The 24,455-nt window shown below is 37.5% G+C and overlaps 1 protein-coding gene across 2 annotated transcripts in view; it reads left to right on the top strand.

Moving 5' to 3' along the window:
• The window catches only part of LOC109076443 (myoD family inhibitor-like), a 24,952-nt gene extending 1,083 nt beyond the window's left edge, over nt 1-23,869 (top strand). Inside the window, exons 2-6 of one of the 2 annotated variants that reach the window (XM_042734254.1) lie at nt 25-165; nt 6,324-6,325; nt 10,041-10,176; nt 21,762-22,037; nt 22,176-23,869. In XM_042734254.1, coding sequence (XP_042590188.1) covers nt 63-165; nt 6,324-6,325; nt 10,041-10,176; nt 21,762-22,037; nt 22,176-22,429 — 771 coding nt within the window. In that variant the 5' untranslated portion in view covers nt 25-62 and the 3' untranslated portion in view covers nt 22,430-23,869. The remainder of the gene's footprint in view (nt 1-24; nt 166-6,323; nt 6,326-10,040; nt 10,177-21,761; nt 22,038-22,175) is intronic. The other variant, XM_042734255.1, reaches the window with a different exon arrangement.
• The last annotated feature ends 586 nt before the right edge of the window (nt 23,870-24,455 follow it).

Genomic DNA, 24,455 nt, shown 5'->3' with positions numbered 1-24,455 from the left:
TTAATCTGTATGTTTCTTTTGCAGGGTAATTTCTAGTCACTTGGCACCTGGCTCTAGAACAGATGTCCAAGGAGGACCACAGCCACAGTGTCAGCCCGCCTGAACCTCCAGATGGAGCCCAACCGGACAGCCGGCCCATGGAAAGTCTCACCGCTCCATGTCCAGGTACAACAAACACAGCTTGCAGATCTCTGAATGTAACTTTAATATGTTTTTTGTAAGTGGATCAGAAACACTTGATCATGAGCAAAGGCTAGTCAGCTCCATGTGTAGGCATCATAGGCACACTTCAGAAATGAAGGCTATACTGAAGGGTAGGCAACTTAATAATAAAGGCTGCTAAGATACCTTTTTAAACCAAATTACAAGGCAGCATCTCATGTATCCTACGTGGTGAATACAATCCCAGAATGCATTGCTTTGAGCTCATTGAAAAAATGTCTCCAGACAGAAATGTTGTTTATAAATATTATTAATTCAGTACAATGATTAAAAACTCTATTTAAACACAGATATAATAAATGCTATATATCTTTATAAATAATGTGAGGCATAGTGTGTGACTGCCAGGCATTCAAAATTAGGAGGCAGATGTCTGCTTCTTATCTGATCCTTTACTGAGTTCGGGTCAATGCAGTGCGATGGCGATGCTGTAATGAGATGCAAATATATTAAGATGATTATGATTTTCTTAAACACCTTTTTAACTTTTTTTTAGAAGAGACACATACAATAATAGCTGTTCCAAAACCTAGTGAGCAACCTCTGTAGGAAGCAACTTGATGCTGCTTTTCAAACATTTTCAAACTCTTAAAAGGATAGTTCACCCAAAAATTAAAATTCTGTCATCATTTACTCACCCACAAGTTGTTCTAACCTGTATGCATAAACAGAAGATATTTTGAAGAATATTATGAAATATTTAATCATATTATTTATATATTAATATGTAAATATCATTTTGAATATAATTTATTCCTCTGACTGTAAAGCTGAAATTTCATCAGCCATTACTCCGGTCTTCAGTTTCACACAATTCTTCAAAAAATAATTGTAATACATGTATTACTAATCATTTCTTATTATTATCCATACTGACTGATGCTTATTATTATTTAAAAAAAAAGTAATGTTTTTTTTTTTAACTTTGAGAAACTTTTCAGGATTTTTTTATTAATAAAAGGAGTTCTAAAGAAAATCATTTATTTGAAATAGTAACTTTACTGTAACACTTCAGTATAGGGACCAATTCTCACTATTAACTAGTTGCTTATTAGCATGCCTATTATTAACATATTGGCTGTTTATTAGAACTGTACATATAAAGCACATATTCTGCAGGACCATATTCTACATCCCTAATCCTACCCAATACCTAAACTTAACAACTACCTCGCTAACTATTAATAAGCAGCAAATTAGGAGTTTATCGAGGCAAAAGTCGTAGCTTATGGTTTGTAAATAGCAAAAATTGGACCTTAAAATAAAGTGTGACCAACTTTATCATCACTTGATTCATTTAATGCATTATTGCTGAAGAAAATGATTAATTTCTTTAAAGGAGTAATTTATTTCATCTTTTTGATTTAGTACTGTATGCTATAAATGTATGTGTGTGTATATTATAAATATAATTCACTGAATACTCATTATCTTTTCACTTTGAAATCCCTTCCATTTCGGGTGCAGCCTACTGTGTGTAGGCAGCAAGGCTGCTCACTAGATTTAGAACAAAGCTAATAGGAGTAGACACTATTGTTTTTGTGCTCGGCTAGTGGAAGTCTGAAAACAGGGTTCACAGTGCTAGTGAGGCATTTAGTGGTTTGAATAATATGTGCTTTGCTTAGCTTTGGAATCATGCTTTGCAGTGAATGGGGTTCAGTGAGCTTTGGTTTGTCAGTAGGGCACTCAGGGTCTCTGAATTGCAGAGGAGGAATGAGGCACTTGGAAATGCTCTTCAGATCCACCATACTGTCCTAGTAGCAAGGGGTCAAAGTTCCAGATTAGTCATGGTGTTCTAGACAAAGGGCACTGCAGAATATGCATGGCCTCTGTGTGTACAACCAAACCGCCTTTGGTCTGGGAGCCTGTGAACATGTGTATTCATACATGCATGTGTGCGAACAACAAGTGGCTTTGAGCGCACCACCTCTGCAATCTGCCACAGTCCTCTCCACAGGAATCAGATCCGCAGGCAGAGGCCTCGTAATTACTGTGGAAGAGGGCAAGTCCTGGCCCAATCCTCTATATGCATAACAGTGCTTCAAAAACAAGTGAGCGTGTTGATTCCTGTGTGATTGCCAGAGCCAATGCACCATGGTAAGCCAGCCACAATCAAAATTAGGCCACCAGGCATATATGCGATCTGCCCAATAAATGCTAATTAGATTTAACTCTAAATTGTTCCTAATTATTTGAGGTTTGTGCCTCAACATGAAGCACATTCATTTGGGATGTGAGGAATTCTCATCTTGGGGCGTTTAAACATTAGCTTAAGGTGTTTGTTTTTGTCTAAAATTAAATGATCATTTTTGCTTTTTAAATTTTTACAGTAAAGTCCAAGAGGATCTGGACTCGGCCTAAAGAACTTTATGAAAACACAAGCTTGAATGAGGCCGCTTGATTATGGATATGGCACCTGTCCGAGGCTGAACACTGCCTTTATTGACTTGCTTTCTTTAGCTTTAGAGCCATAGTTCAGTGTACAGGCCTGACTCACTGTGGGAGATGAAACATCCACACTAACTAACTCCCTGCTCTCCAGAGTGCATGACTAAAGCTGTTTTCGCTAGAGACACTGAAGGATTTGCTATTTTGAAAATCCTTTTTTTTTCATTAGGTTCAGCAAGAATTAAGGCTAAAGGCCTTTTTGTGTAATTTAAAACTTGACAAACTGCCAGCATCTCTGATTCTGCTTGAATTAAGGTATGATTTGATGGCGATGACAAAGTTCTGTTTGTTTTTAAATTTTATGAATGTGTCCACAGACCCATTCATGAGAGATTTTACATGATGTGCAAAATATAAGAGAAATTCATAGATGTACAGTACTGTAGACATTGGAGACTGCAAGAGGACAACAAATTCCTTTGATATCTGTGCATCTTGTTTTCATTGATCATTTTGCATTATCTTTCACAAAGCTGTGGTCAATGGTGCAGAAACCAGTTACTGTATATGATGGGGATGGGGATGGAATGTTTGTTTTTACTTCCTAAGAACGGTGCAATTCATTTGATCTAAGAACTACTATATAAATCAATTATTTCTAAATTAAATGAATACACATTCTGTACAGATTGAAGGATGGTTTTATTAGCATTTCTTAAGTAGGTTCTCTTCATTTCTTAAGAAAATTCTCTTTTGGCATGATCCCATATACTTGTCACTTGTGAGTAAGCCACAGTTTATTTGTGTTTGAACCAAGAGAAATACTTTATTAAAATACAATTTTGAGAATGAAAACATAAAATATAAGAACTATTTAACTAAAGCCCACTGACAAGTTTCATTTAGATTCCTTAACTGTAAAATGTATTATTAAACCTTTTTGTGTTGTTGTGTTTTGAATGCTTACAATTTTAGATCTTGTCTGTGGTTGTCTAGTAAAAAATTATTTGTGTGTCACAACATTCTTCTCTTAAAAATATTTTTGGTGCTTCTTGTTTGTTACAACTGGAAGTTCATTTCCTCATCTGGGTGTATTTTTGATGCATCTTCATAAAGGAATTTCCATTTTGAGGTGCTAATTCTAACGCAGTCCAGTAAAACCCTCTAGTGTAAATTATATTGGAAAGTGACAGTATAGTCACCGATGGGCCACTGACATATATTCTGACACACTTGAGCACTCTTGTTCAAATGGCTTGATATTCACGCTACATAATTATTTGCAAATGCTCAGCTGGCCTTTTAAGATGTATATTTTGGCTCCTCCTGACATGTCTGGGGTAGATATCACTCGTCGGTCTCCTTTGTATGGGAAAGATTGAGGAGATTTCATCATGTTTGATCGTTGTGAGGTCTGTCTTTGATGCCTAGCCTGATGGTTTTAAGTTGCTGTCGAGATTCTCATGTGGGGGATTCCTGCAGCTTTCATTTCAGCCATAAATCTTACTGTTAAAATGGCAAATTAGCAAGCATTTTTTGAAAACATTTGAATTTTTTCACCGAGAGGGTTCAAATGAGAGAGCAAGTGAGAAAGAGAGAGCGAACACAGATCAATGCTGACCTATGAGGCAGCTGTTGGCCACTCACCACTGTGTGTTTGAAACTTCCTGTTGCTGCTTTGGAGCTAGCAGAGGTGCGTGACTGTGCAAAAGTGAATGTTTTTATGTTAAAGAGAACCAGGAGACGTGGCATGTCACGCATGGAGGTGCCAAGCCTTGAAACGGAGAAACAGACCCCCCACTTTCTTCGCACTGTTCTATCTCCTCACAGAAACTTTCAAGCACAAGATATAGTGCTGTTAAATCCTCCCTAAAGCCTGTTAAATACCAGACATTTTCTTTTTTAATGAGCTTACAGTGTTTTTCCCCATCCTCTATTGTACTGGCTAAATAATCTGTGAATTTGGATAAATTCCAAAACAGTTCTTTGAAGCTTTTTCCCCCCTAAGCGTGTGTTTTTACTCTTGGCCAGTTTACAAGCCCAGATTAGACTCTATTGTTTCAGAGCCAAGCTTAGTGAAGATGTTACCATAGTTATCAGCATGTCTCTTCAGAGGATCAACCACAGACGTTCGCTTAATTATTTTCTTTTTGCTCCCCTAATTACATCCCTGAGGGGTCATCACCAAAAAAAAATTGTGTCAAAGTCATGATGGGCTCACAAATGTGTAACAGGGGAGGATGAATGTGGGCTTTAAATGAAGCGCTCTGCTTTAATCCATCTGAGATGCTCCACTAAGTGGCACCACCTGTTTCCTGTTGCACTAAATGCTATTGGAGTGCGTTGAGTAAGATACAGATAAATGTGAATAAATATGCAACAGTCAGTGAGTTTATGTTTCTGGGAGCCGTGACTGAGGTTAATTGACTCAAGGGCCTTTCAAAAAATCAACCACATGGCTGAAATATAACTTGCATGGTACACAGTTCCAGATTGTTGAACAGCAAAATAAAATAATGCTGAGAGAGAGAGAGATTGGCTCTGATCCAGAGCTCTAAGCTAACACATGAGACAGTTGGTATTGTTGAAAAGTTTTACAAATGGTAGCACCATCACCTGATTATTGTAAAGAGCACAAAAAAAGAAACAAAAACAATAACAGTAGTTATATTATTAATAATATTTTATATTTTTTTAATTGTGATTTTTCTAACAACTAATATTATATATAATATGAGTATGGTCAAATTAAAATTACTACTGCAATATTTTTAATTTTCATCAGTGCACCAGTGCAAAATTTAGTCACTTTCAAGAAAAATGGTTGCAAAAACGTTACAGTTTAGTTTAGTGCCCTGCATTTACACATTTCTGACCATTCACATTTCACATTTTGCAGCTCCCATCTTGTACTGTTACATTTCAACAGTTTAACAGAGACAGATCTCAATTATTATGCAGACATGATACAATGCATTTGGAATCTGCCCTTGATGACCTGTTTTCACCCTCTATATTTGCATTTTAACATAAAATTAGGTGTTTATCACCTTCTTTTCTCAAAGTGATCTTCAAGTACACCAATTGTGAATTTGAGGAACGTAGCCTGCAGCATAGTTTGATTCTGCAGCCTTACACTTCCCAATGTATCCCTCTGTTCTCTGTGTCCCATGGCCAGCACATTGTTCCAGATCCCTGCAGAGCTACAGCGGACCTTGTCTGCCAAACCTGAAGCCGATGATATTATATTAGCCCACAGCTGCATAAAATCGACCTAATTTTTATGCCTTTCATTTCATCTGTACTTTTTTCTTTTACCTCTCCCCCTTGTTTTTCCCATCTTCGTACTGTGCTAGCATGATATCACCCTCAGTGGATTTTAAAGAGTGATGGTTTTAATTAGTCAGGGTAATGACAAGTAATTAACTCCCAACACAAGTGGCCAGTGCACTGCTCCTTTAGGCCCACCTCTGAGATCGCCTGATATTTAACAGGGTTTTCTTTTTTTGTTATGTTACTCAATACATTTTCTCTAGGCACACGCTGAATAGTGAAGATGCAAGTTTTACACTTCAACTCTGAATATTATCTCTAGATTGAAAGGGATCATATTTTTGCTACTGCACAAGAGAAATAGTATAATCTTTTGTATACCATTAAAAGCTGAATTTACAGTCACTGCTGTTAGGGGAGGTCTCATTGAGTCAAAGGAGAAGTTCTGGATATCAGAGTTGGAGAAAGTTCTAATTCAAGCATGTCTCTCGCCTAGTCTTCAGTTCAGCTATTCCACTGAGACGCATGGGGGTGTGAAATTTCTCTAAGTCTCTTGTCAGTCTCTCTCTGTTTCTCTTTTGTCTGTTTCTTCTGACAGAGCATTAGTAAGGGTTGGTGAGGACAGAGCAACTCTGCCACAAAATAAAGAAAGGCTGGGGTTTGAGGGCTGAGCGTATTTCAAAGTGTCGCTGTAAAGCCACATGGCTGCTCAGTCTCTAATACCAGGCCTCATACCTGACTGCTCGAAGATTATAGAAAGTCTCAGTGTGTTCTTCCAGACCTCAGGAGTAAATAAGGCAAAACCAAAGAAAGGAAAGAAAGAGATTTAGAAAAAGAGACACAGAGGCACATGGAGCGCTTAAAACAGGGAGACTGACTCAGAATCAGACGTGCATGAGTGTCTTGGCCTGGTAACCAACGGATGTTATACACACCCGAAGAACATCTGTCATTCTGCACACTCTTTAAAGGTGAAGTGTGTCATTTTTTGGATGATATAGCTTTGTCCTAGTTTAATATGCAGAGGAGATTATTTATAGGTCGATGTCACTGAAAAGTGTAAACTCAGTGGTTATTTGAGCATCCAAACTCATTTGCTCAACCAGTTTGTGGTGTGAATATCTATTTGAAATGGATATTCTTTATGCGGTTCTGTTAAGTGATGCTAGTGGGGCAGAAGTCACACAATCCACCTTTAAAAGTACAGTTCACGCTGAAACAGGGAAAAATTGTATACTTGAACTAATTTTAATGACTTCCATCTGTGAACACGGTAGATATTTTATAAAATAAATAAATCCCCACTGATTTCTTTCATTCTGTAGAAAAAAGAAGTTGAAACAATACTCAAATCACCCGTTTTTTTCCCCCCACAGAAAAACAGACTGAAGATTAATGTCATTATCATTTTTGGGTGAACTGTCTCTTTAAGAAAGAACGTGTGCCAGTGTACTACAGAATATCGCTGCAAACATTCACTGGGATTGTACCAACAGGATGCTGATGTACATTTTTCCAAGTAGTCTTTACCACAAGACACCTCATTCCTGTTGTCGTGGGAAAAGTACTATAAAATTGAGGTGCCCCCCCTCCTTTATGACCATTACCCACATACTATATTTTTATTCCTATGTTCTTATGTTGTTTACTGGAAAATGTATGAGCCCTGTTTACAAGTCATGTAAAGTTTCCACACATTTTCTGCCTCTAGGGTCCACACACGTTGCCTGTTGAAGTAATGGCCTATATACATCCCATTGTCCATCACATTTAGCAAATTTTTATGTATTTATTTTTTAATGTACTTGGCTCTAAAACAACTAGCGGGTCTAAAGCGCTAGATCGTTAACCCAGACGTCTGATTTCGAAAGGCTTTGCAAACGTGGCGTAATTGCTGAGATCATTAAGTGCAGGTTCTTGAAATTCCTCGCCACATAATATGGAAGACTGAGCTGAAACCATGATGCCTGCACAATAAATCTCCCCTGCCTGCTGTACGGCTTGATTATGATGAGGAATTAAAGCTCTGCCTTTGATAACTGCTGGGTTCTAGTTGCTAATGCTCAGTGATCCACAGCAATGGGAGAACAGAAGGAGCTGACGCACGCTTCAGTGCCACAGCGGTATAAAAGCAGACTTCTGTTCAGCAGCGTTACTGAGGCAGGCTTCAGTGGTCTGTGTTTTAAAGCTAAAATGGTTCATAAACGTGATCCCTGTCTGTCCACAGCCCCAGCGCTACTCTCACACTCACCCACATCAGCTTATAAACTCTCTGAACCCTGCAGGTTTCACTCTCTCACTTTTCTCTTTCTTTGTCTCTGTATTGCTTTCTTCTGATAATTGAATGTGTATTATAACACAGTTTTCTTGAATACTTGGTCAATCACAGAATTCCATTGTCAAATATTTTGTGCACTTACTGCTAAATTATCGACTTAGACTTTCTTATTACCTTGTATGTTATATATTTAATATACTAATATATGGATTTATTTTCTTAATTCGCAAAATAAACTTTAGAAGTTCACACGTTCTCTGTCGTGGTTAGAGGTTGATTTTTGCGACTTTTGCTGGTGGTACTTTTTCTGCCCTGTCAGCAGCTGCTTCCAGATGTGGACTTACCAATTCCAGCTCCTTCATTACTACACAGGCAGATACAGGATATATGGCCCAGGGGTCTGCACAGAGCCACGAGATGGTTTGAGACCTCAGCAAACAAAGTGTCAAGGGATATTTGTGCTTCTGGCATGAAGTGTTGCAAACAAGCTGTACTTTTATTTGTCATTAAGGTTGAGGAGGAGAGAATGTTGACGTTTCTGTGAGCTATGACCTCAGGCCCTGACAGTTTGTCTGTTGTTGGAGATTTGGTTGAGGAAATGGGGGATGGAAGCCCCTCGTGAGTCGTCTTGGTTTGCCTGCTCAGAGGTGAAAGAGTTTAGTAGAGAAAATAAATAAGAGTGTATGGTTACAGTTCTGTCAGCAGCTAGATCTGTCTGATACTGATAGGTCAAGATCCCTGTCACTCAAACTCGGCTCCCTCCCTTTTATTTCTCTTTCTGGCTTTCTTTTTCTCCCAAGGTCAAGGGATTTCATTTGTAATTTTAAAAAGTTCAAAAGTACATATATAAAATTATAATAAAAAAATACTACAAGCTATATATATATATATATATATATATATATATATATATATATATATATATATAATTTTTTTTTTTTTTTTTTATAGACTAGCCTGGGGTTTGCTTCGAACAACTAGTAAAATAATTGGTTAGGAAGCTTTTTATAATCTGGTTGGTTTGGGGTTAATCTGACCCTGGTTTGACATGTTTTTAGTAGTTTAAAAATTGTTTATGAACTTTTAACTAGTTTACACTCAAAAACAGTGCAATATGCTATGCAATGGCAAAAAGACATCCATCTGAATGTTGTATCTGCAATGCTTTACAGATCAAAAACATTCTTTTTAAACAATATCTTTAAAAAGTAATCCTCTTGTCGACAAAAATTACGAGATTAAGAAAAAGGAATAGAAATCCCTCAACACAATCACACAAAAAAGGTAGAAACTGGAGTCTCCCCAAATCTAGTAAAGCAAAACGAGGCAGAGAGTCACTAAAGGAAATAAACAGAGAGCAGTGGACTGATGGTCCACATGAGATGCTGTGTGTTTATCAGACAGCGAGTAAAGCCCAGCTGGCTTCCATTTGGGTAGGTGTGGGCCAGAGGCCAGGATGGAGCAGAGCTCAGTTGCACTCAGCTCAGCTAAACACAGCGCTTCTCCTCGCTAAGACACAGTCCTGACCCTCTTTGATGTCATACTGCTCTAGCTTCCTCAGACAACCCTGTATAATTACCAGGCCACATAATAAGACCACTTGGCTCCAGCTCTAACTTATAAACATGCACACACAAACACATGCTGCTGACCGCATGAATGTGCTTTCTCAGATACGTGAGCACAGCGTGCATGCAAAGTGATGATCTAGCAAAATAGCTGGTGCAAATATAAACACATTTCTAAACTGAGCATCCACATTGTACTGTTGTTGCATCAAGACACTTTAGAAATGGATATGAAAGCAAAGCTCTGTGTAATCTCTGTGTAACTTTTCTTTTCTTTCTCTCTCCTCTGTGTTTGTGTTTTTTGGCCTCAGGAGAATAAAACCGGTGAGCAGACAGCACAGAATTCAAACACCCCACCCATGGAAAAGACAGGAGACGTGGAGAATGGCAACAACAACAGCTTGTCCCAACCGGACCTCACTAGCACTCCTGGCAAAAGCATAACATGTAAGTATGAAACAATTGGACTATGTTACCGAGCAGCCCTTTACAGTTTGTTTGTACTTGGTCTGTCTGTTCCATTTTTATAGAAGCAGATGAAATGATGAGGAAATTACGGCTGATGACACTTGACCAGAGGGACAGAGATGTTAAGGTCACTGTTATAAAAGAATCTGGGTCTTGATTAGGATTTGATCCTAAATTCTGTGCATTTCATCCTATGTTGAGAAAGGAAAAAATGAGTATTTATAAAGACAAAAAACTGATGTGAAAATTTTCTCATGCGTATAAAGAGCATGCACATAAACTTTTTAGGGTTCCAACTTTGTTTATTAAAATTTATGTGAATTTAAAGACAAAAAAATGGACACAATATATGAATATCACAATATGCATTAACATTATTACATGCACAAATGAACAACTGCTTTGTAAAAATAATCACAACCTTTTTATCTCACAACTCAGATATTTTAAAAGAAAGAAAGAAAGAAAGAAAGAAAGAAAGAAAGAAAGAAAGAAAGAAAGAAAAAAAGCCCAGATTGTGAGATATAAATAAGGAATAAATTGTCTGAATTGCGAGAAGGAAGGTCATTTTTTTGTTCTATGGCAGAAAAGACGTAAATTCAGAATTCAGGGGAAAAAAGTAAATCGTGAAAAAATTATAAATAAAAGGTTTAAATTAAAAGTTTATACAAGCTTATATCTCCTAATTTGGACTGTTTTTCTCAGAATTGCAAGCTTATTTTTTTTTTGTAATTACGTCACAAATTAATTTAGCTTAAAGTCTGCATGAAATCAAATTTTACAATATTTTTGTTAGCGCACATTGCTAGTCTTAAGGTCAACAGTTAATTCCTGCAAGTTAATCCTCTAAAAAAAAATTTTTATTTTGGTAATCTTTAATCAAAATCTAATCATTTACTTCTGCTCTGGAATGGCGTTCCTTCTCTGATGACATCAGTTTGACGGCTTGGGCAGAATATGCTTAACCATGCCCCTCCGACTGTTAGTTTGCTGCGAATGAGAGATGAGAGGAGGAGAGCAAAAATTGTGCATTTAGGAAAATATTTTGTCTGTTTGTTTTATGTTTTATGACTTTGTTCATAAATTTGGGTTTGTCAGTGAAATATTTTTGTACTGCTGTATTTATAGGATATTCGAAAGACAGGAAATGATGTGGGGAAAGGGATCAGGGTTTGAAATCGGCCATTTATGAGGGCCTCATCTCAATAGCTTAGAGCAAGTTTGCTAACAACAGGGCCACGTCTCTGACTGATCTTGAGCAACTGGAGATGAAGCAGTGATGTGTACCAGTGCTAAGGAGTCTGTGGTGTGTCTGTGACTGTGTAGGTATAGACTGGGTGTGTACTAGTCAGTAGGCTATGACTAAGTCCTCTGACTAATGGGTAGGTTGTTGATATGTCCTGTTACTGAGTCACACAGCACCAGTCCCCTCGGGGACAGCTTACCCACCCATAACCTGAAATAACTACATACACATAATGAGCACATTGACTAATCATTCACTCAGTTGTGTTCGTTTTTATCTACAGGTCTGTGTATTAAATACATTTATAAAATAGTAGAGCAGAAATATTGCTGAACCCAGACATAGATTCACTTTGGCAGGACAATGACAGAGGCTCTCATGTCAGCTGAAGTTGGTTAAGAGGTGCGTGAAATGGCCCACACTTGCTTTATTTAACAACCGAGATTTTATATTTTTGGAGGCAACTGCTATTGTTGTGATGTTGCCTTGGTTACAGTGCCAGGTGAGTTATAGCACTGTCCTTTTGGCAGTTAACGCCAGCTTTCTTACTGCTCTCCAAAGCATATATTGGTGATAGTGTTTCATAGCCTTTCAGCTTACTTTTCACATGAAACATGGGCTTTTGGGTTTGTATGATGTCAATTTATTTGAAGTATAATAGGGCTGAGTGGTATATACCAGTATATATACCATGCAATGGTAGAAATGTGTGACCAGTAGAGATTTTGCTGTAGCATGGTAGATGTATGTGAGAATGTGAGAATGACCAAACATGGATGGTGCTAATGTACAGAGTAGAGCATGCCTAAAAACAAGTAAATATGAGAATTTGTTCTTTAGGGATGTTCGGTTTCATATAATTGCTTATGTATGGTGCGAGTGTACAGTGTGAGGTATATTCTTTAAAAACATTTCATTTTAGTAAGGAGTTTCAATGAAGTTAGAAGTTTTTGAAAGAAGTCTCTTATGCTCACTAAAGCTGCATTTATTTGATCAAATATTCCAAATAAGCATTGTGAAATATTGCAGTTTGTTAAATTTTTACATTTTATTTATTCCTGTGATGGCAAGGCTGAATTTTTATCGCCCATTACTCCAGTCTTCTGTTACATGATCCTTAAGAAATATTTTTTGGACTTTATAAATATTGTTACTGTCACTTTTAATCAATTTAATGCATCCTCCTTCAAAAATAAAATAAAATAAAATAAATAAATCTTCTTTTTAAAAAATCTTACTGAACTTTAACAGTACTGTATAAAACAGCTTATATTTCACATTTGCATTTAAACTCAAAGGCGTGAAATTTTGGCTATTTCAACAGATGGCTGAATGCAGGTTAAATGCTTCTTTACAAGAAGTCATCAAAGCCCAGCCTTAGCCCCATTGCACTGGTACTTTTACAGTTATTGCTAGGGAAAGAAAGCTTACCTTGACTTCCTGTAAGTGTTATTCCATGATGAATAAATAGATCCATGCAGGACCCCAATGAGACAGCGGTGAGCATGTTTGCACACTGTCACAGGTTATGTGAAACTTACTGAGAATAAGTATGCTAAGGACAGGCCCGCACTGTGTGTGTGTGTGTGTGGTAGGTGAGGTCGTGCTCTGGTTGTCCAGTCTAAGCCCGTGCACTGACACATTCCAGACACCTACTGCTGCTTATTTACAGGAATAATTGTGCTGGGGCCGCTATAGCTGAGCTCTGCGGCCATTTCCTCTCTCACATTCACCTCCTCCTGGAGACCATTACAGTACATCTGAGCATATGACCAGCTAAACTTTATCTTGCAGGAAACCAAGGCACCGACTAAAAACAAAATTGGTTGTGGTGGTTGTAAGTACCGTGACTGGAATTCTTGCAGAGACTTTGAAAAACAGAAAGGCTTGTAACATGATCTCATTTTCTCTTCACAGTCTAGCAACAGTTAATTTAGAAAAATTATGTTCACAAAAGTTAAATGTTTTTGAAGGCATGTGTTTAATAGGCATGTGGAAGGTGATCACGCTAACTTGGTGAGCATTGACTGCTCATATGGCAATGATACTGAAAGCACAGCTCATGTTTGCCCACTTCCACAAATCTGTCACACTTTAGTGTGTCATAATGTGTAGATTTGGTGTGACGGTATGACATTACCTGTCTAAAAGTTCCCAGTAATGAGCTGGCCAGGGTGCAGTGGAGACTCTCTACAGGCTGATTTGTGTAAACGCTTGGCCACAGCATCGGGGTGTTTAAGACCCCGCAAAGACCCAGCGTTCCGTGTCAGTAAGAAGAAAACATAAAAAGGAGATTATGCATCCTGCATTTCTTGGCTCGTCCCTTGCACATTTTTTTAAATGGCCATAAAAATGGCAGTGTTACGATTGCATAACAGAATGGACAAAATGTACAACTTCTCAACCTCAATTTTTTCCCTGCAAATGTGTCTCCCTTGAGACACGTGTGGTTTTATTTGCAGATGGACCCATGAGATATGCCTATTTGGGACTCGTAAAATGTTGAACACTATTGCATCATCTGCTTTATAAGAAGTTTGCAATCTTTTATGGATCCATATGTGCTTTGAGGCAGGCGGTTGCTTATTTATCTTTTGTTTTATTTGATTTTTGCATATATATATATATATATATATATATATATATATAAAAGATATGCTTCTCGATAGTGATGTAGCAAGTTTTATTTTGTGCAGAAATCAGCAACTTTTGTTGAAAACAGAAGTGTGAAGTTTCAGCCAGGTCCAAATGCTCCAGTTCAGGGTAATGATGTCATAGATGTTGCATGCATGTCTAGACTGAATGCCTTTGACAGGCTGTTAGAGTGCAGAAAAGGCTGTTAAATTCACTTTTTTACTTTGGATCTGTGTCTAGTGTGAGTGAGAAGTGAAAAAGAGAGTGAGAACATGGGTTCAGGTTCAGGTCCTCTAGCAGAGTCTGTATTGACGTCATGTAAGTGAAGATTGCTTTTACAAAACCATTTGCTGGTTGCCATTTTTAAAAATGCTCACTCATGCTACTCAATGTTTTAGGGCATAAAAAGGTTAGTACTTGTAGATTTTTTTTTTCTTAGCTTAATGTCCAATGTTTGCATTAATACATTTAATTCAAAGTCTGGTTAATATATTAACAGTCTTGGGAAAAAAAATCTGAATATGAGACTAATTGGTCTTAAGAAAGTCCTTCTGTAACGTTTGCATAAGGCAAGAGACAGGTCTGTCCACTGGCCTGAAATTCTCTCATTGGCCTTGGGCCACTGGGTCATCCTTATTTATGAGCCATGGGATGAATTTAATGATACGACTTTCCTCTAAAAGCCAATTAGCCTAATCTACCTATGACATCTGGTTTTAAACTCACCTTGTGTGATGCAATTACATAATGACTGTAATCAGTACTGAGTGTCTAGGCTGTTGTGTTCGTGCATCAGTATACTCACTCTTACACTCTTATCAGCAGGAGCACTTCAAGATATTTATTTTATCAATGTGTTTTCTCTGAACTGATCACATGACCGTACTGCTTTTCTGATTGACAGAACACCAGCTAGGAAAATGATGACCGGGGATGTCCATATACTGTATAAACAGGGAAAACGGCTTCTGAGATGGCTTGATAAAAATTGAATTTGTTCAGACTCAGAGAATAGTCTCATTGCATATCCCACCTCTGTCAGTCCCATTCTGGCCCTTTTTAGTGAATTATTCAGCTTCAGCAAGGTTTAAAGCTCAGTTCCTGTCTCACTCACATCATCTATTATCACTGTTCAGAGGGGCCGGCATCAGGGGAAATAAAGGACTTAAAGGAAGAGGGGAAAATGCTGGCTTAAATTACAGCTTTAAAATTCCCTGATTAGAGTCTTCATTGCTGGAGATTGTCATTAAAATGAGCTCAGGCAGAATGGGATTAAAGACTACTGTCTCTCTTGTGAACCTACTGTATGCTGTATTTTTTGTTTGAGGCCACCCTGTAAAATGTAGCTCTGCTTCTCAAAGAGCTGTATCATTTAACCCTTGGCGTTTAGATGTTTTCTTTTTCTTTTCAGTTTTACCGACAACAGACGTCCTTGTTTAAAAAGTAGGGGATTTCCTTCTCACTGGTGTGAAGATATGGTGCTTTTATTTGCACCATCTGTCCTACACATTGGTATTATTTCTTTCTTTATTTTTGCTCTTGAAGCTGTCACGTGTTTGTGTTTTCATTTTGTATTAATGAAAAAATGCTGACTCACTGGATTCTGTGGCCCTGTGGGCTTTAAACAGAAGGTAGTGTTACTCACGGCTGTTTGGGGCAGTGGGGGACTTTAAATGAAGTGTTACGGGAAGCCTGGGGCCCTGGGCAGGGAATTTAAGATGAGATAATGCAGCTGACGTCTGGGGGTCTCAGGGGCCCAGAAAGGCACATGTTCAGATGATTTAGTGGGTCCTCAGTGGTTCTGCACACCTAGAGAAACTTGACATCTCAGGGCTGAATTGTGTATTTTAGACAGAATGGGCGATGCTGAGAGTTGTTGATTCATGTGCTTCATGGATGATTTAGGAATATATATAATTTTATTTGTAAAAAATGAAATGTACCTAATTTTTTTTACAAGCAATCTGAAGATGATTCACCCCTTGTCTGACTGTCTCCACCCACAGATGATTTCAGACTGTAGTGTAATGCACCAATGAACTAATATTTTAGCAGCAGAAAACTATTTAAAGACGAGACCTTCAGTAAAGCCTCTTCTAAAGAGAACTGTTTCCTCTGTGATTTACTTCCTTCCATTTGTCATCAGCTTCACATCCACACATCCATTTCTTAACACACTCATTCTGTCCACCTCTCCCTTTTTTCTGGTGTTCTGTGGTTTTTGGGTGCATGGTAAATAATAAAAGCCGATTCAGTTGATAGTAATATATAGTCTCTTCCAGTATCGTCTATATAAATATGATTTTTGTTCTGGATATGAGAGCACAAGACATGTCGTAGTTTTGCCCTCTGATTTTCAGCAGAGAAACTTCTGACTTCTGTAGAAATTTCTGTCTTTCTGGCAGATGCCCAGGAGACCGACTGACGCTGCCTGTTTACTGCCCTAAACACAAATGCGCACAAACAAAGTAACATCCCCGAGTCAAATACCTCATCCAAAAACTGCCTCACAGGATAACACAAATATGCCCTAGTGTTATTGTGGATTCAATTCCTGACCACCAACTTTCCAAAAAAATGCCCAGTGGTCTTTAAATATGTTTACACCCTTTAACCGCGTGTGCACTTTTATTTAGGTCAAAAAAGTTTGAAATGCTGTGGGTGTAACTCAAGCAGTGTACAATACAGTGCTGTTCTGAGAGCCACTAATGCATCTATTTAACCTTGAAATAGGCACTTTGAAAGCAAGTTTGAATGAGTCAAAGTGAAAACAATGTGTGTTTGTGAAACTGTTTCTTAAGAGTATATGTCAGGACATAAGTTTTAATCTTACTTGAAAATGTTTCATTTTTCTTTGGCTGGATTTGAAAAGCCGTTGTGTTATTGTCTAACAAGTTTCATTTTTCATCTTCTCAAAGAGCCACTCTGTATAAAGACACCTAGTCTTACCCTTACAAAAAAGTGGAACTTTCATTTCATACAGTAGCCTTCATCGAGTGACATTCACACTTAAATGCATTTATGCATTGTTATAGGAGCACTTGAGTTTTAGTGTCTTTTGTTTTACTTTGCAAACATCCTACAGCAATATCCAGATATTTATTGAACATTACTAAGTGGAACTACAAAGCATTTGTACCCTTAGTTTAAAACATATTTGTACTTTATTTTTATATTGTATCTTTATTTTTTATTTTATTTTTATACATGTACCTTCATCTCTGTGATTTACGAGCACTGCTTCTGGACAGGAGAGATGCACATTAGGGATTTTGTTTTTAAAGACATCATTGGTTACTAATAAACATGTTATCTGTTATCAACATAATGTTTTGAATTAATGTTACTGAAAGAATCTCTTATGCTCACCTAAGGCTGCATTTATTTGATCACAAATACAGTTTTTACAGTAATACTGTGAAATAGTTTTGCAGTTTAAAATAACTGTTTTCTATCTTAACCTAAAATGTACAGTAATTTATTCCTATGATGACTGAACTGAATTTTCAGCAGCCATTACTCCAGTCTTCTTCTAATAATAATAATAATAATAATGATAACAAAAACACATCATTATTTTTGTGAATATTTTGTTTTTAAAGTATTTTATTTTCAGGATTTCTTGATAAATAGAAAGTTAAAAAGAACAGCATCTCTTTTAAATATTTTTGTAACATTTTAAATGTCTTTACTCACTTTTTAGTTGAGGGCATTCTTGCTGAAAACAAGCAGTACATTTTATTTATATATATATATATATATATATATATATATATATATATATATATATATATATATATATATATATATATATATATATCTTAGTTTCCCCATACTTTTGAATGGTAGTGTATATTGTAGATGCTGGACCGCAGTTGGTGGTGATATAGAAGTATTTGAGGTTTACTGCCTTTGTCTCTGTGTATGAAAGAATCACAAAGAATCACACATCACTGCTTCAAATGTCAGATGTAAATCCACGGTGAACTGTAACTGTTTCTGAAGTGTTGATCCTTCAACTAGAGCTGGCAAGTTCAAGATCATACACATTAAAGCCTGGCAAACAACGGGGGTGGAAGTTCATTATAACCCCATTCCTACACCGAACATATGGACTCAAGGATGATGTTTACCTGCTTGAAAGAAGGAACTCCTTTCACTTCTAAAGAAATGCTGTCTTTTATTCTTTTCATAGACTCTGACATTTAATGCACTTCATATAAAGTTATCTTTTTTTCTTTTTCTTCTTCTTCTTTATTACAAACCGAACAGCTGGAGTAATATTTGAAATGGAAAAATATCCAATCAGAGTGAATTTGCTTGTGGTCTGACCTCGGCCAGGCTCCAACACTAGCACACTGTGGGCATGTGTCCGCTCAGCCATTATCTAATGTAACTGATTGCCAGTTCTGTCTTCTAGACCTTCGAGCGTCAGACTCTGTGAATAGAACGAGGTGTGTTTGTGTATGTTTTTCCTGGACTCTATGAAATCCACATGCCTCCGCATGGGCACCAGACATCTTCCTATGAACTCTGGCTCTCTTATTATTCCCTTCAGTCGTTTCTCATGCGTTAAGGTCAAGAAAATATTTAGTGCAGCAATATGATGGGATTAAATGCTATCATCATTCACAAAAAAATATAACAAAACATTTCACGTAAAAGGCCCATTTAGACTTTCTCTGATTTGGGGCTTTATTTCCTTTGGCTCTGAAGGTCTGCATTTCACATTTCATAGTTTTTCTTTCTTCCAGAATAATTAGTCTTTTGCGGTGCTCAAGAGTAAAATATACGAAGTGCTGTAGACTGCTTGCCAAAGTCAACTCCACGAGCAGTTTGTGGAGGAACACTAGAACATTTGTAGGCTGTAAACTCACAGGGAGACAGTGTCTGAACTTCAGAACACCAAACGTTTGGCCTCATCCTTACACCCAATGCAAAAAAGACTGACATTTTAATCATAACGTTAGTCGTAACTTAGCTGATATGCCTCTTCTTTTTTTCATTACCCTGATCAGACTGCACTGCGGCGTATCATTGTACACGCTTTTTTGTTTTCAATGACAGCCTACGTGGATTGTGGTCCGCTTTTCAAACAGTTGTCCACCATATGGTGCCCAGTTTTAAGAGCTTAATTGAGTATTTGTTTAATCAGTGCCTGTGCCCGAAACAAAGCATTTATTAACTGGGCTGGTGTGGTTACACGTGGTCTGCAGTTGTGAGGCCGGTTGGATGTACTGCCAAATTCTCTGAAATGTCTTTGGAGATTGCTTATGGTAGAGAAATGAACATTACATTCACGGGCAACAGCTCTGGTGGACATTCCTGCAGTCAGCATTCCAACTGCACGCTCCCTCAAAACTTGCGACATCTGTGGCATTGTGCTGTGTAATAGAACTGCACATTTTAGAGTGGCCTTTTATTGTGGCCAGCCTAAGGCACACCTGTGTAATAATCATGCTGTCTAATCAGCATCTTGATATGCCACACCTGTGAGGTGGCTGGATTATCTCGGCAAAGGAGAAGTGATCACTAACACACATTTAGACAGATTTGTGAACAATATTTGAGAGAAATAGGCCTTTTGTGTACATTGAAAAAGTCTTAGATCTTTGAGTTCAGCTCATGAAAAATGGGGGCACGAACAAAAGTGTTGCATTTATAATTTTGTTCAGTATATGTTACAGCATGTTTCAGAGAAAGAAAAAAATCCTATGTTCATGACTCTTTACTATAGAGCTTGATTACTGCATTTATTTTAAAGCCATCCTCTACTATAAAATCACTAGTATTTGGCCCCTTAGACTTCTGCGGTTTTATTTATTTTTAATTTTCGAGGCACACAGTAATGTGCTTGATTTGTGTATGTTGTCTTGTCATTTGCTCTCTGTGGGAAACGAAGCATAGCGGTGATCTCATATTGTTTGTTTGTTCCTTTGTGTACTCTTCCTGCAACTCTGAAGCAATAATATGCAAATCCATTCTGGTCTCTTGATCTCAGTTTATTCATTCCTGTTTCTTTTGTTTGTTTGCTTGTCTGTTTGTTTTGGACTGTTTCTCTTTGGTCCTTTGAAGCTGGTTGGGGGGAAAGCCATCATACTGAAACGATACACAACCAAAAATGAAAGGAAACATTATGAGTAAACAAACAGTAGAAGAGACAGATGAACATGATAGAGTAACTAAGACAGTGAATCTGAAATCATGAGCCGTATCATTGTGTCTAGTCATAGTCAACAGTTTAGTGCTGACCAGCTATATTGTAAACACATGCGTTTTTCCCATCACGACTCCTGTCCCTACTGAATGCTGAAGGCTTTTTCCCAGAAACAAACTCTACACTGGAATAAATCTCAGTCAGTCTTGCCCTTGTTTCCTGTGGTTGACCTGTTGAAAACACTAGGATTGGGAGATAAATTAAATTTGCTGGTTTTGTCGGTGATTTTTAAAATTAAGCAACATGTGCTTTTTATATACTCATTAAGTTTCCTAAAACCTCGTTAGACTAGTTTTGTGATCTGACAGATGTTTTAATGGACTCTGATTTAAAGTAGCAAAAAGGTCAAACTTTTTAATTAATTCAAAATTTATCTTCAACAATTTATAACTCAAAATAAAGTTTTACAACTTACCCATTATTATTTAATAATAAAAACAACAAAAACAAATTGGTAAAATATATAATCTGTTAAATGTTTTATAGATACTGTAAAGTTAATGTTAAAATATGAACTGTTAAAAGTGTAAATTCAGAAACATTGAGATGCACACTACTGTTTAAAAGTTTGGAAGCAGTAAGATTTTTTTTTAATTAATTAATAGTTTTTCTTCAGCAGTGAGGTATTAGAATGACCAAAAGAAATACAATAAATTAGATAATTAATTAAATAAATAATAATAATAATGTATTATGTTTTCAACAAAAATATTAGGCATAACAGCTGTTTTCAACTCTGATAACAATAAATGTTTTTGACCACTAAATCAGCATATTAGAATGATTTCTGAAGGATCATGTGACACTGAAGAGTAATGGCTTCTGAAAATTGCTTTGCCATCACAGGAATAATTACTGTTGTTATTTTATTCTGCATGCAGCCATGGTTAGCATAAGAGCCTGAAACAAACAAAAAAGTCCTACTGGCCCCCAAATTTAAATCTTGTCAAAATGCTTCAATTATATATATGTGTGTGTGTGTGTGTGTGTGTGTGTGTGTGTGTGTGTGTATATATATATATATATATATATATATATATATATATATATATATATATACACACACAGTGTATTCTTGACTTTCTAAAACTTTCTATAAGATTTACGATGAAGACCTAATTACAAAAAAATTGTAGCACACTACCTCTCCCTTTTTGTAAAGTGGGATCTTTAAGTAAAGTTCTTGGGTATTACACAAGAATCTGCCTGAGGCCCTTTTCTGGTAGTTGATTGGTCCGCGTGAGGAAACGGTTAATTCCATTAGAAGAAACAAGATGCTAACTAAGTTTACTAGCCACAAATATGCAGCTGCTGTTTTCCTTTTACATATCCTCAGGCTGCAAAAGGAGAATAATTACAAAGCAGCAAAAAAGCTGATATAAATCCCAGCTATAACTTTGCTCACCTTTTTGTTTGTTTTCTCTTTCTCTCTCTCTCTCTCTCTCTCTTTCTCTCTCTCTCTCTCAGATCAACCTCAGGCACGGTCTACGCCCATACACCCCACGCTACCTAACTCAGCCGAATCAGCAGCGCTGCTGAGGAGAGACAGCAAGCCACGCAGCAGTGGGGCCAGAAACGGAACCTTTTCACGAGGTGCCTCGTCATCCTCCTCGTCTTCATCCACAGCCCATAAAAACCCCAAGAAACTGAAGTCGAACCCATCCATCAACAGTCAGAGCAGCAAGAGGAGCAAAGGAAGCTCCAAATCCAACAGCTCCCAGATCCCCACAGAGGCCCAGGATGGTGAGTCAGACCGCACTACACATTAGCCCTCGTTGTTTGTACACACTTTCTTTCATTTTCAGGAAGTTTGATGGACGCAGATAAACATCCCTAGCCAGTGACATTTTAGTTGTGACTAACTGTCTGTGCTTCATCCAGATTGCTGTGTCCACTGCATCCTGGCCTGTCTGTTCTGCGAGTTCCTCACACTGTGCAACATCGTGCTGGACTGTGCCACATGCGGCTCATGCGCATCAGACGAGTCGTGCTTCTGCTGCTGCTGCGCTTCAGAGGAATGTGGCGACTGTGACCTGCCCTGTGACATGGACTGTGGCATCATCGACGCGTGCTGCGAGTCTGCAGACTGTCTGGAGATCTGCATGGAGTGCTGCGGCCTGTGCTTCTCCTCCTGAGACTCCTGTAGGGGGCGCTGCCTCTTTCACTGATTTGAGACCTGAGAAGAAACAAGCAAAGAATGACATCTGATGATCTGGAGTTGTGAGTTAGCTTTCTTTTGAACTGTCTTGCTAGGAGAAGGGTTAGTCATCTTACACCAGTGGTGTTATTCTCGTCTTTATACATATGAACTCTTTCTGGACTGGTTTCTGCTTAAAATCTTTTGTTGAGTCTGCATTGGCATGATGCTGAATACAAATACATCCAAAAGACTTAAGAGGCCACTGAGAAAAGCCAAAAAACGTTCAAAAAAGTCAGTGTTTGTTAGTTATTTCAAATCGTCTTAGTGCCAAACTTTTGATAAATGCACAATCCAGGCCATCCAGTGGTTTAAGAATTTCGCAATGATGCACACCATAAAAGAGCTTGAACTGCAACTCAGATCTTTTGTCTCCTAAAAAGGAATACATATCCAAAGATCACATACACAATCAAAACTACCGCTATTTCGCAATGTTAATCCCAAATATCACCTCTCCATATGCACACTTACTGTAGTACACTGGTGTAGTCCTTTGAGGATTACAAAAGCCATAAACTGTGAGTGTGAAACTCATAGATGTATGCGAGTGGGAGAAAAACGTGTATTTAATATATGGTGCCATACTACAGTTGTATTATAGATTGTATATAAACGTGAAAAGAATCCTGTCACTCTCTACATTTGGTCCTGTGATGTTCTTATTCTCACTCTTTCACTCATCAATCAATTTTATTACATACTGGAATATTATACTGTAAGCGGTTGTGAATTACTCCATATTTTTTCCAATGTGAAATATCTGTTTCGTAATTCCAATACTTTCCATTTAAATAAGTTGTGTGTCAATCTAAATGTTAAATTTATGTATCTACCTATTGTTTTAGTGTTAGCAGTATTATTTTATCCTTTCTAAAAAAAAAAAAAAAAAACAGGATTCATTACTGTCTACATCTAGAGCAGCACATGACTTCAGCGGCCCATAATCCAAACCATAAACCGTACATAATCATCTCACAGAATGATGGTGAAAAGCAGTGCATTGATTTGAATTGTTTACATTTTAAGGGCACATCTCTGTTCTTGCTTGGTGGTAGACAGGATATGTTTTTAACTGGACAAGACTGTACAACAATGGAATAAAAGAACAGGATAAAAGAAATATATTACTGTTATATTTGGTGTTTTTTATAGCAAAGAGTTCAAACCCCAAAATGTATCCAAGGCAATGGTTTGCATTATTTAAATTTAGTTAAATCTTATTTTATTATTAATTAAAATGTTAAAAAACCTAAAAATAAAGATGTACAACATTAAGCTGTCACCATATTTTTTGAGTTTAATTACAACACAAGTACCAGAAGTACATAAAATGTTTCTTTAACTAAAAAAAAAAAAAAAGTTTTGGAGTCAAAAAGTTTGAGAACCACTGATCTAAGGTCCTTTCATGCTGGGAAATACATTTGTTCTCTAAACAGCATCTGCTTTATTGCTCATAACTGAATCGCACCATCCACACTGGCGTCTTGTTAGCATTTGTTACGCATAATCCTCATATTTTCGTCTTATTTTGCAATTAGCTGTGTGTAGTTGTGTGTTAAAGACTGCTGTTTGGACAGGCATCGCCTCCAACCTCATTTCTGTTGCCCAAGAAAGTTCTGTGAGGCTTGGGCAACAGAAAACAGTGCGGTTTAATAGGCTCTTAAAGGGCTGCCAAAGTTGTTGAAGAGGAATGTCTGTTCGAGGCAACAGTGGAGTGTGTGATAAGACCTTCTCTGTTACATCTCTTGTTCTCTTTGCCTCTCTCTCTCTCTTTCTCTCTCCCCCTCTGTTTTTGTCTCTCTTTTAAGTCTATGGTCTATAAATATGGTCATAGCCGGTTGTGGGTAGTAGATTCTATCCCTGGTTGAGTCTTAACCACACACATCTATAGATAGGAAGTTGACAGTTTTAACCTGGTGGTCAGAACAGTTCTGGTCTCTAAATGTTTGCGTGAACAGAGG

This window comes from Cyprinus carpio, chromosome B11 (assembly GCF_018340385.1).
Source record: "Cyprinus carpio isolate SPL01 chromosome B11, ASM1834038v1, whole genome shotgun sequence".
Classification (NCBI taxonomy): domain Eukaryota; kingdom Metazoa; phylum Chordata; class Actinopteri; order Cypriniformes; family Cyprinidae; genus Cyprinus; species Cyprinus carpio.
Note: the sequence above shows the minus strand (reverse complement) of the source record. Positions and strands in the feature narration are given on the sequence as shown.